This window comes from Mobula birostris, chromosome 6 (assembly GCF_030028105.1).
Source record: "Mobula birostris isolate sMobBir1 chromosome 6, sMobBir1.hap1, whole genome shotgun sequence".
Lineage (NCBI taxonomy): Eukaryota > Metazoa > Chordata > Chondrichthyes > Myliobatiformes > Myliobatidae > Mobula > Mobula birostris.
In genome coordinates, this window is record NC_092375.1 from 38,382,724 (window position 1) to 38,395,652 (window position 12,929).

At 39.5% G+C, this 12,929-nt stretch overlaps 1 protein-coding gene across 1 annotated transcript in view; it reads right to left on the bottom strand.

Annotated features, from left to right (window-relative positions):
• Positions 1 to 12,929, bottom strand: part of tmprss7 (transmembrane serine protease 7) — a 69,738-nt gene that overhangs the window by 39,472 nt on the left and 17,337 nt on the right. The window contains exons 4-8 of the mRNA XM_072260258.1: positions 12,494 to 12,687; positions 11,237 to 11,275; positions 5,763 to 5,991; positions 4,457 to 4,590; positions 2,265 to 2,377 (exon numbers count right to left, since the gene is read on the bottom strand). Coding sequence (XP_072116359.1) covers positions 2,265 to 2,377; positions 4,457 to 4,590; positions 5,763 to 5,991; positions 11,237 to 11,275; positions 12,494 to 12,687 — 709 coding nt within the window. The remainder of the gene's footprint in view (positions 1 to 2,264; positions 2,378 to 4,456; positions 4,591 to 5,762; positions 5,992 to 11,236; positions 11,276 to 12,493; positions 12,688 to 12,929) is intronic.

Below are 12,929 nucleotides of genomic sequence, written 5' to 3' on the forward strand. Positions count from 1 at the left end.
CATTACAATATCTCCAGCGTCATTTTCTATTGGTCCAATATGTACCCTCAGCTCTCTTTTACCCTTTATATACTTAAAAAAGTTCTAATTTCTTCTTTGATATTAGTCACCAACTTCCTTTCATAATTCATCTTTTCCTTCCCAATGACCTTCTTAGTTTCCTTCTGCAAGTTTTTAAAAGCTCCCCAATCCTTTACCTTTCCACTAGCTCTGGCTTCCTTGTATGCCCCCTCTTTTGCTTTTACTTGGGCTCTGACTTCACTTGTCAGCCATGGTAGTGTCCTTCTCCCTTTTGAAAATTTCCTCTTATTTGGAATATATCTGTGTTGCACATCCCTCATTTTTCACAGAAACTCCAGCCATTGCTGCTCCACTGTCCTTCCTGCAAATGTCCCTTTCCAGTCAACTTCAGCCAGCTCCCCCTCATGCCATTGTAATTTCCTTTATTCCACTGAAATACCGACACATTGGATTTTATTTTTTCCCCTCTCAAATTTCAATGTGAACTCAATCATATTATGAACACTGTTCCCTGAGGGTTCCATAACCTTAAGCTCTCTTATCACCTCCAGATCATTACACAACACACATCTTCAGCAATTACAGTTCAAACAAATACCTTCAAGCAGCTACCTTCCTCCACGTTCCCTGTCAGACAACATGATCACAATTAACTTACAACTGTGTCAGTTTTAAAATCCATTTTCCTCAGAAGCTGGCTCCATGCTAATAAGCATCCTGTCTTTTCATCTGTGTCCCAATTGGAAGGACACCATTTGCCCAAATGGACAGGATTAACTCTCTGAAAGATCTGTTTTGTAAGATCCAATTTCCTTGATGTCCTTTTAAGTTTGTTCTCTTGTGGGAGCATTTACCTTTCAACAGTTATGTAAAGAAATATTGTCTTTCCAGCACCTTTTCACATTGTGCTCTGCAAGTCCAAACAGTGTTCTGGATAAAAATATATCTTCTAATCTCTTTCTCAAGTCTTCTGATGATACATCTTAATGTTGATAACTTACCGATCTGACAGTCAATGGAACTAAAGCATAGAACGATAGAGCACAGTCCGGGTTTTGACTCACAATGGGGTACCGACCTGTATAAAACGATTCCACAGTTAATCTAACCTTTCCCTCCTATGCAGCCCTCCATTTTTCTTCTATCCATATGCCTACCTAAGAGCTTCTTAAATATCCCTATTGTATCAGCTTTTACTTCCACCCTGGGTAGTCTGTTCAAGACACCCATTGCTTTCCATGTAAAAAACCTACCTCAGACATCTCCTCAAAACTTTCATCATCCCACTTTCTTTATTTATCTATATCACCTCCAAAATTTCCCTAATCAAAACATGCTTTGGGAAACTGAGCTCATGAAAATTGTTCTATGCCAGTCTTCCTTTTTATCAAATTATCAGTATCAGCAGTCTTAGGATGTTATCGAGATTTTGACTGGTTTTGCCTGTTCTAGTTTCTCAGTTTCTCTCATTTCTGCATATGAGTAAATCCTCTCAATATTTCTCAATATCAGAAAGAACTGGGAAAGTGAATGGAAATATGCATTTCAGAGGCATTCATAGAAATATTATCAGGAATAGATGACACTTACAAAGACTTAAAATAACATCAAAATAATAAAAATGAGACGGATGAAAGAAAACAATTAAAAGACCAAATACAAAATGTTCACAAAATGCTGGTGGAACGCAGCAGGCAAGGCAGCATCTATAGGAAGAAAGTACAGTCGATGTTTTGGGCTGAGACTTCGACTGTACTTCTTCCTGTAGATGCTGCCTGGCCTGCTGTGTTCCACCAACATTTTGTGTGTGTTGCTTGAATTTCCAGCATCTACAGATTTCCTCATAAATACAAAATGTTAACTGTTTGTTTTAGGTTACAGGATCTTCAAACTTTTGAGTACCTTTGTGACAGTTGTGACAGGTGTTGTTTCAGTCTTACGATGTGTCTGAGACTCATTGACACAAGTTAAGCTACTTACAACTTGTAGATCTGTGACTATTATAATGTTCTTGTATAATTACTGTTTAAACACGAGATCTAAGGTCAAATTGCTCTATATACTTTAACTTGCCTTAAAACAATTGCTTTAGTTTCAATACAAAATATTTCAAAATGGTTAAAAAATATAATTTGATGTAGTTCTAGTATTCTATATTTGTTCACCTGCATGAATTTGAAAGGATAAGTTAATGATGTACTGAATTAACAACAATACTTTGTCAAAACAAAACCAAATGTTACCTTAAATATCCATGTAGAGCTACATTTTCGAGGGTAATAACTTGGATAATATGGGCTGGTTATGTTTCCCTCCAACCTTGTTCCATTTTTTGACAGTATAGTGCTTTTTAATTCTAAGCAAAGGCAAATAAAATACATTAATTTCATTGCTTAAACTTTTTAAAACACTTCTTCAGCTGTTCACATTCAAGTCAAGTCATGGCAAGTTTATTGTCATTTAACTATATACATATATATAAATATATAACGAGACAACGTTTCTCTGAACCTTCGTGTAAGGCACAGTAGTACACATAACAAACAATAACTTAAGGATAAAATCTACAGATGAATCACACATAAATAACAAGCTGAAATGCATTAATATTAAATATTGTAGGTTATGGAACAGATTAACCAGAGACACTTCGAATATAATGAGATAGGGAGATCAGAAGCCTAATGGCCCAGGGGAAGAAACTTTTTCCCATCCTGACCGTTCATGCTTTTATGCATCGTAGTTTCCTGTCTGATGGTAGAAAGTCAAAGAGGATGTTGGTTGGATGGGTGGAATCCTTAATAATACCAAGGGCACCTCTGCATACACAGCGCTCCTGATAAATGTCCCGACAGATGGTAGGAGACCCCAGTGAGCCTCTCAGCTGTTCTCACTGTCCTTTGTAGGGACTTCTGGTTCACTTCTTCTCATCCAGCTTTTTCAAATTGTTAGTGAGCTAATTTGGTTCCAAACCACGTCTGCTGAAACCATTTTGTATGAACTAATTTTTATTCCTGGCCTCAAGGCCAGGAAGCCTGGAGCCCATGATTGATTCCATTTCTTGTCAATCGCACTGATTAAAGCACTGAGGAAGATTGAAATCTCGGAGGTGAGTGTGGAAAATGAGGGAATGCTGAGCACTGTCTCCCAGCCTCTTGCTCGTTTCTGCCGGAGGAAGGTGTCTCAGTGTGACAGTCTCTCTCTCCCTCTAACTTGCTGCAGCCGGAGGAAAATCCCGCATTCAGATGGTCTCTCCCTCTCCCTCGATGCTGTTGGAGGATGGTGCTGGAGTCGTGGGTCTTGGACAAGGCTTAATCAATATGGTTTGTGGATTGGACTCCATAATTCATGTTACAATGTGATCCTTTGTTGCTATTTGGGCGATTTTGAATCGGGGTGACCTGCAAATAATGAACACTGAGCTGAACTGAATATGCCTGGACTCTTTCAATTTTGTGTTTTATATTCTGGGTTTTACATTCATATTTTTTGTTACCGTTCGCACAATTTGACTTTTTTTTGTGCATGGGAAGGTGTTGATGTTTTTCTTTGAATGGGTTCCATGGTTTTCTTTGTTTCCATAAGACCATAAAATATAGGAGCAGAAGTTGGCCATTTGGCCCATCAAGTCTGCTTCACCATTCAATCATGGGCTGATCCAGTTCTTCCAGTCATCTCCACTCCCCTGCCTTCTCCCCATACCCTTTGATGCCCTGGCTAATCAAGAACCTATCTTATCTCTGCCTTAAATGCACCAAATAACTTGGCCTCTACAGCCGCTCGTGGCAACAAATCCCACAGATTAACCACCCTCTGACTGAAGTAATTTTCGTGGCGGTCTGTGGGGAACGAATCTCAGGGTCATATGTTGAAAGTAAAAGTACTTTGAATCTTTTGAAGAAAATATTCTGAATTTCCTGTCCTGTGCAACTTTGGCATTGTGGTGAATATTAACCTCATGATAAATGCACAGCAAGCCAACAGCTTAAAGGAGGAGGGAAATTCCATAAGTAATTGTTTGCATATTTACAATCCACAACACTTTTATTTAAGCTTCAATATTATTCCCCAAGTTGCTGAGTATTTGCAGTTCTTGTAATTTATATGAGACTTCCAGAATCCACAGTATTTTGCTTGTATGAGTAAATGGAACTGGTACATAAATAGTTTATAGAGCTCAAAGTTTTACCACAGGCAAATTTCATGTGTGGTTAACAGCACAGGAGAAGAGATATACCGCTTGGAACTGTGACCAGTCCCAGTTTCGAATAGTGATTACACATGTTTCATCAGAAAAGCACTTTGAAAGTTAGTATTCTGCTGGAGATTCATTGCATAAAGAACCAGGAAATGAGCTCACCAGTTTCGAGGTTTTACCAGCTTTCAGATCTTAAGAAAGTTGAGAATTACAGTGCAAAGTTATTGAAGAACTTACTTTCCTTGGGAATTGCTTCAAAGTAGCCCTTTAATTCTTTCTTTCCATACAACCTGAGGGAGTTGAATGACAGAAACATGCCATTGCCAGTAGATACGAAAGAAACTGGGAAAGAACCAAAGGGTTCACAGGTTCTGGAAATGAAAGGAAAACACTGGCAGAAGCAAAGTTGGACAGGAACATTAATAAAACACCACAAGATTGAACGAATATTACCTATAGCAGTATTTAAGAATTGTAAAATTAAATTAATTTTGTGTATTCATACCAAAAGTGTGAACTTAATCAAGTGTACAAAACAAATTTGCATTTATAAAGCACCTTGCACCCTTTCAAAATTCTCCAAAGTGCCTTACAACCAATGAATCTCTTTTAAGTGATGATGTTGCTGAAATTTAGAAAATATTTGTACACTGAAAACAGCAACAGGATTAAAAAAATAACCTTAGAGATATTAATAGAGAGATAAATGCCTGCCAGAGCACTAGAGGTAATGCCCTTTCTTTTTTGTAAAAAAGACTTAATATCTAGGATCAGCCACAATCTTTTTGAATGACAAAGCAGGACTGAGTGCCCACTGGCCTGAGCTTGCTTCTATGTGTCATGTGTATGCACGTTCACTGAGTGCAAACAGATTTTGCATTCTCGTGTGAGTCGCCAAAACCCGCAGATATTTCCATGGGCAAGTGTCTGCAATTCTGTGCTGAAATAACAGCAAATCCCAGCAAAGTCAGGTCTACCCTCTCTAGGTCCAGATGAGGATTTTTTAATGGATTTCCATCATCACAAAAACTTTGCTCCTTTGCTTACAATTTCATTTTTGATTTTGCCATCACTTTATTTACAAACTATCTACAATCGTTTTGTTATATTTAATTCATTTCACTCTTTTCATCTCAACTTAGTAATGGATATTTGTTAACAGATAAATATGCACAAGCTTTCTATGGCCTTAACAATTTAGATATATCTGCTACTGATTGTAATGATAGATATGTTGATAACTTTATAAAACATTTCTTTACCAATTTAGCAGATTTAGTAATCTATTTAAAATAACTAGGTAATAGAAAACTAAGAAAAGTCATCCAAATACATTAAACATATAATAATTAATCACAACAATAATATTTAGCATGTTTGTATTTTTCAATGCAATGTTTAAGATGCTTTCTTCAAGTAACAGATATAAATGATATAATTTAAGATTATTCAAATAATTTTTATTTTATGAAAGATAACAGGAATATGAAATAAATTAGATACAGGCTGTTAAAAACTTGAATCTTTGGGCCTGGATACATACCGGTATAGTTTTCTACTTCTGATAGGCATAAGCGAATCATAAATATAGAGAGAATCTGTGATACAATTGTCGGGTTCAATCTGAAGGCTGGTGACATAGAGGCGAATGACATATCCTAGCAGAGAAGTGAGCCTGAAGTAGCAGTTCACCCGGCCCGACGCAGCAGAGAAGTTCAGAGGAACAGAAGTACCAGCCCGTTCTGCATACTTATCAATGACATATTTTGAATCTGGGAGAAGGTACAAATGATTAGAGATGTTAATATCTTTGACTGTATGTCCTTTAATCATATTTCCCTATCTTATTTCACATGCCCTGTATGCAACTAAGAAATACTGTCTTTAAAGCATTTCAATATATAAAATAAAACACTATAATGAACTAATGTCACTTACAGGTTTCTAAAGCTGGCACTCATTTCATCATTCGCTAAACCAGCATGAAATGTTTTATTCCAAATGTTCATCTCTCATTTCTGTTTTGATTTCAAAATTTTTCTCTATCGCTGAGTTCTTGCAAGTGATTGAAATGCAACTTCAATAAACTAATGGGTGGCTTCTCTTACTATGTAAAATGTCCTCCACAATTGTATTTTCAAGTTGAATTTCGAGCTCAGTTTATTGTCGTTCAACATGTACCCAGGGCATGCCCTTTTCTCACTGTTAACACTGAAGGCACACACTCAGCAATTCAGGAACAGTTTCTTCCCTTCTGCCATCCAATTCCTAAACAGACATTGAACCCTTGGACACTACCTCACTTTTTTTCTAAAATATATAGTACTTCTGTTTTTTGCACAATTTTTAATCTATTCAATATATGTATACTGTATAAAGTATACTGAATAAGATTTACTTATTTATTTTTTATTATTATTATATTTTTCCCTTCTATTTTAAGTATTGCATTGAACTGCTGCTGCTAAGTTAACAAATTTCACGTCATGTGCCGGTAATAATAAATCTGATTCATATTTTGATGTATACAGCCAAACAAAACAACACAGTACATATAACTCACACATATAACAAGGTAATATTACCACAAATATATTAATAAATAATAAGTTGCATAACAGTACAATGCAAGTTAAAAAGTAAGTTAAAAGTTAAAAATATAACACTACGAAAACTGCATATATGATGAGACCAGGGCTGTGGCAGGGTGTTCAGTCATCTTACAGCTTACACTGTTTCCCATCCTAATAGTGCTTGTCCTATTGCTACAGTACCTCCTGCCTGACGGTAGGGGGTCAAAGAGATTGTTGGACAGATGGGAGGGATCATTGACAATGTTAAGGGCCCCGCACGCACAACACTCTTTATAAACGTGCCTAATGGGTATCAGAGACATCCTAATATCGCTCTCAGCAGTCCTCGCAGTCCTTTGTAGGGACTTGCAGTCAGATGCCTTGCAATTCCTGTAGCGGTGAGGCAGCTGGTCAGGACACTCTCGATGATGCTCCCATAAAAATTGGTTAGAATGGGAGTTGGGGGGGGGGGGCGGGGTCAGATCCTCGCTTGCTTCAATCTCTTCAGGGAGTGGAGATGTAGCTGTGCTATCTTGACCAAAGAGATGGCATTGAGGGATTAGGTGAAATTGTCCGTTAGCTTGGTGTTTCCAATTTTCGCAGAGAAGAGCTGTGTATGTGCAGTGAGGAACGGTCAGCCTACACCTTCCTAAAGGCCACAATCATCTCATTTGTTCTTGTCCATATGACGACTCCAGTTGTTGTGCTCCCTCCATTCCACCAGCCGCTCTGCTGCCTCTCACTATATGGACGTATTGTCATTGTTGATGAGGCCAACCATCGTTGTATCATCAGCAAACTTGATGATTCAGTTTGAAATGTTCAAAATAAATTTATTATCAAAGTAACATTTACTAATGGGCATTCACAGTAAATACAAGAAACACAATGAATGACGGCACTCAACAGGGCAGACCACAACCAATGGGCAAAAGACAACAAATTGTGCAAATACGAAATGAGAAAAAAACTAAATAATAATAATAATAAATAAGCAACAAATATTGAGAAAATAAGTGTAGAGTTATCAAAAGTGAGTCCATAGGTTGTGGGAAAAGTTCAATGATGCGCAAGTGAATTTGCATGAAGTTATCCCCTCTGGTTTAAGAGCCGGATGGTCATGGGCTGATAACTGTTCCTGAACCTGGTGCTGTGGGTCCTGAGGCTCCTGTACCTTCATCCCATTGGCAACAGTGAGGAGAGAGCATGACCCTGATGAAGCATGTTGCTTTCTTGTGATAGTGCTCCAAGTAGATGTGCTCAGTAGTGAGGAGGGTTTTACCTGAGATGGACAGGACCATATTCCCTACCTTTTGTAGAATTTTCCATTCAAGGGCATTGGTGTGTCCATACCAGGCCATGATGGAACCTGTCAATATACTCTCCACCACACAACTATCGAAGTTTGTCGAAGTTTTACTGTAAATGATATGCTTAGTCTTCACAAACTTCTAAGCTGCTGTGCTTTCTTCATAATAGCACTTATGTGCTTGACTCACGACAAATCCCCTGAAATGAAAACACTGAGGAGTTTATAGTTGCTAACCATCGTCTCCTCTGAACCCTGATAAGGACTGGCTCATAGACCTCCCATTTCCTCCTCCTGAAGTCAATAATCAACTCCTTGGTCTTGCTGTCATTGAGTGAGAGATTGATGCTGTGGCACCACTCAGCCATCTTTTCAAACTCCTTCCTACGTGCTGATTCGTCACCACCTGTGATTCGGCCAGATAACTAAAAGCATAGTTTTAAATAGCTTGTTTCAGGTTAAGGTTGTGCTTGAGGTCAAGGCTGCCAGTGATGTTGTGGTTAAACTTTGGAACGATAAACTGAGATGCAGCATGATTCACACTGTCCAGGAGGACCCAGATTCAAGTTCCAGACAACCTGATATTAGATCAGAGATCACAGCAGCACAGCGTGTAGTTCTTTTCCCTCCTCCAACTCTCCGATAGCTTCCATAGTTTAGATTCAATCCTAACCTTTGGTGCTATTTCTGTGTGGTTTGCATGTTCTTCCTGTATCTGCTTTCTACATCCTAAAGACATTCTGGTTGTTGGATTAACTGGCTACCCTTGTTGATCGATGCTTTGTAGCAAATTAAAAATCAAGTTACTTAATGTTTAATTGGGAGCAGACACAAGTCATAGTTTAATATTTCAACAGGCGCATGCATGTGAGTTCTCATGATGGATCAAACGGAGAGAATAAACAGCTTCATATTCCCTGGCACAAATATCTCAGACGACCGGTATTGGACCCACCAAATAGATGCAATTCATGAGGAAGGTGGACCAGCACTTCTACTTTATTTTTAAAAGGCTTGAGAGTACTTAGGACTATAAAATGGGCTCAATAAATAATGTTTTTCTTTATTTAGTATTGCCCCTTATGTGTACTTGCACGATGTTTGCTTAAGGTTAGTCATGGTCATAGTCATACTTTATTGATCCTGGGGGAAATTGGTTTTCGTTACAGTTGCTCCATAAATAATAAATAATAATAGAACCATAAATAGTTAAATAGTAATATGTAAGTTATGCCAGTAAATTATGAAATAAGTCCAGGACCAGCCTATTGGCTCAGGGTATCTGACCCTCCAAGGGAGGAGTTGTAAAGTTTGATGGCCACATGCAGGAATGACTTCCTATGACGCTCTGTGTTGCATCTTGGTGGAATGAGTCTCTGGCTGAATGTACTCCTGTGCCCAACCAGTACATTATGTAGTGGATGGGAGACATTGACCAAGATGGCATGCAACTTAGACAGCATCCTCTTTTCAGCCACCACCGTCAGAGAGTCCAGTTCCATCCCCACAACATCACTGGCCTTACGAATGAGTTTGTTGATTCTGTTGGTGTCTGCTACCCTCAGCCTGCTGCCCCAGCACACAACAGCAAACATGATAGCACTGGCCACCACAGACTCGTAGAACATCCTCAGCATCGTCCAACAGATGTTAAAGGACCTCAGTCTCCTCAGAAAATAGAGACGGCTCTGACCCTTCTTGTAGACAGCCTCAGTGTTCTTTGACCAGTCCAGTTTATTGTCAATTCATATCCCCAGGTATTTGTAATCCCCCATCATGTCCACACTGACCCCCTGGATGGAAACAGGGGTCACAGGTACCTTAGCTCTCCTCAGGTCTACCACCAGCTCCTTAGTCTTTTTCACATTAAGCTGCAGATAATTCTGCTCACACCATGTGACAAAGTTTCCTACCGTAGCCCTGTACTCAGTCTCAGCTCCCTTGCTGATGCATCCAACTATGGCAGAGTCATCCGAAAACTTCTGAAGATGACAAGACTGTGTGCAGTAGTTGAAGTCAGAGGTGTAAATGGTGAAGAGAAAGGGAGACAAGACAGTCCCTTGTGGAGCCCCAGTGCTGCTGATCACTCTGTCCGACACACAGTGTTGCAAGCACATGTACTGTGGTCTGCCAGGCAGGTAATCAAGAATCCATGACACCAGGGAAGCATCCACCTGCATCGCCGTCAGCTTCTCCCCCAGCAGAGCAGGGCAGATGGTGTTGAATGCACTGGAGAAAAACATGACCCTCACAGTGCTCGCTGGCTTGTCCAGGTGGGCGTAGACACAGTTCAGCAGGTAGACAATGGCAACCTCAACTCCTAGTCGGGGCTGGTAGGCAAACTGGAGGGGATCTAAGTGTGGCCTGACCATAGGCCGGAGCAGCTCCAGAACAAGTCTCTCCAGGGTCTTCATGATGTGGGAGGTCAATGCCACCGGTCTGTAGTCATTGAGGCCACTGGGGCGCGGCGTCTTCGGCACAGGGACAAGGCAGGACGTCTTCCACAGCACAGGAACCCTCCGGAGCCTCAGGCTCAGGTTGAATACATGGCGAAGTACTCCACATAGCTGAGGGGCACAGGCTTTGAGCACCCTGGTACTGACACCATCCGGTCCTGCAGCCTTGCTTGGGTTGAGACGTTTCAGCTGTCTTCTCACCTGTTCAGCTGTGAAGCCCACCGTGGTGGTTTCGTGTGGGGAAGGGGTATAGTGATGAGAGCAGGGTGGAGGACTGTGAGGAGGGGTAGGAGGGGAGAGTGGAATATGTGTTGGTTGGGGGCCAACAACAGATGGCTCATGTGGAGGATGGGCAGGGGTCGCAATGTCAAATCTGTTAAAGAACAGGTTAAGTTCATTGGCCCTGTCCACACTGCCTTCAGCTCCTCTGTTGCTAGTTTGCTGGAACCCAGTGATGGTTCTCATCCCCCTCCAGACCTCCCTCATGTTGTTCTGCTGGAGTTTCCACTCAAGCTTCCTCCTGTACCTGTCCTTAGCCTCCCTGTATCCTGGCTTTCAGGTCCCTCTGTATTGCCCTCAGCTCCTCCCTATTTCTATCTCTAAACACCCTCTTTTTAGCATTCAGGATGTCCTTAATGTCCTTTGTAACCCAAGGTTACAATTAATTTTAAATTATTACCTGTTGTAGCTGTAGCAATATAATCTGAACGAAGGCCAGCTATTAATAAAAAAATGAAAAATTATGTTATGTCTGAAGAAAAGCTGTCTGGGGTATTAAAAAAGTAGACAGAGAATTTAATCTTTGACTAAACATCCATGTAACTTGCACACACATCCAAGTAATTTCCAGAGCTTAATACAACCAAACACTTAGCAAACTGGGTTTCTTAAGAACTCATTATAAACAACTACTAGGAAATTATGCCAAAAGGCTTTAACATTACAAACATGTCTCAAGTTGATTTAAAGCTTTTTCTTCAATTTTTTAATGGAGGTGTTTAAAGTAATCAAATCAGTGGCTTTACTAAGCCGTGAATGAAGTAACTTGGGAAAAATGCTTCAAGTTTCCCACACTATTTTTATTGAGATCACTCATGTACGCGTATGAATGTGTAAATTGGAACTTACACCTCACAGATCTATAACTTGAGAAATCTGATATCAGATTCCAACTAGCAGGAAAGAGATAGCCAAGATTTTGTAGTCATTAGCAAAGCAAATGCTCTTTCAGTTAACCAACAAAAAGTACTTACAACATTTCAGTAGGCTGTAAGCCACAGACTTTCCCTTGTCTAACATTAGCTTCAACTTAGTACCTTATAGAAGTCATCCATGATGCCCAACCATTGGACAGACTATAATTTGACTGATCAGTCAGATTAAAGAATTCTTATGCAAGAAACGAGAAATATAGTCTCCATTTAAATCATTGTACATGATAATAAAATAATGGATCTACATATGTGAGATTTACAGAGAACAGCAAATATTAAATAAAACTGTAAATATCATTTCCAATATTTCCAAAATTTGCTGATTTTAACCAAGGAAGTGAAATTCCATATATAAAACAAATTTAACAGGGTATGGCATAGATCATCCTTAAAATATCAGATGCTTTAAATGATATAAGGAAGGTTATTGTTCATTAGTTTCCATTGATCACCGCGATGTAAATAATGAGTTGATTTTTATTTTATTTTTATTTTGATTCCATACGTAAGGGGCTTACGGAAATGGCATCTTTACTGGAAACTTCTGGATCTCTGAGTTTATCTGCACGTATATAGAAGCAGGAATTTGCCATCAGTTTTCCACAGTAATAAAGGCATCTGCTGGCAGTCTTGGCCCTATTACCTTAGCATATTCTGAGCCACTAATATATTGTGTGACATAGTTTTCAATAACTGCAGTATACAGAAAGCCAAAAAGATACCATTAATAACAATCGAGTCCAGATCCACAGGAAGTCCATGGAGGTAACCAACCGAAGTACGGTTTATGAGGCTCGTCTGGATAGAGTCCTTTAAGATAGCACTGACGCAGTCTTCACACACAAACAAAGCCTTCACATTTGGGACCACAAAGACAATCCAGAAATGAACAAGAACACCACCATTGTTGTTACCACTGTAAAAGAGACACAAGTTGGATTATGATTTGAAAAACATGGATTTGCCTTTTACTGGAGTCATCTCTGCATAGAAATTCCATTTTCAGGCAATTTATTTATGGCTGTATGTTGTACAAAACCCTAGCTCAACAGGATGCTGTAAATGATTTGGAGAAATTCCTATAGACTTTACTTCCCTTGCCACTTATATGGATTCTGTTTTCGAGGAAACTGACATTGCTGGCTATACAGTAAACAG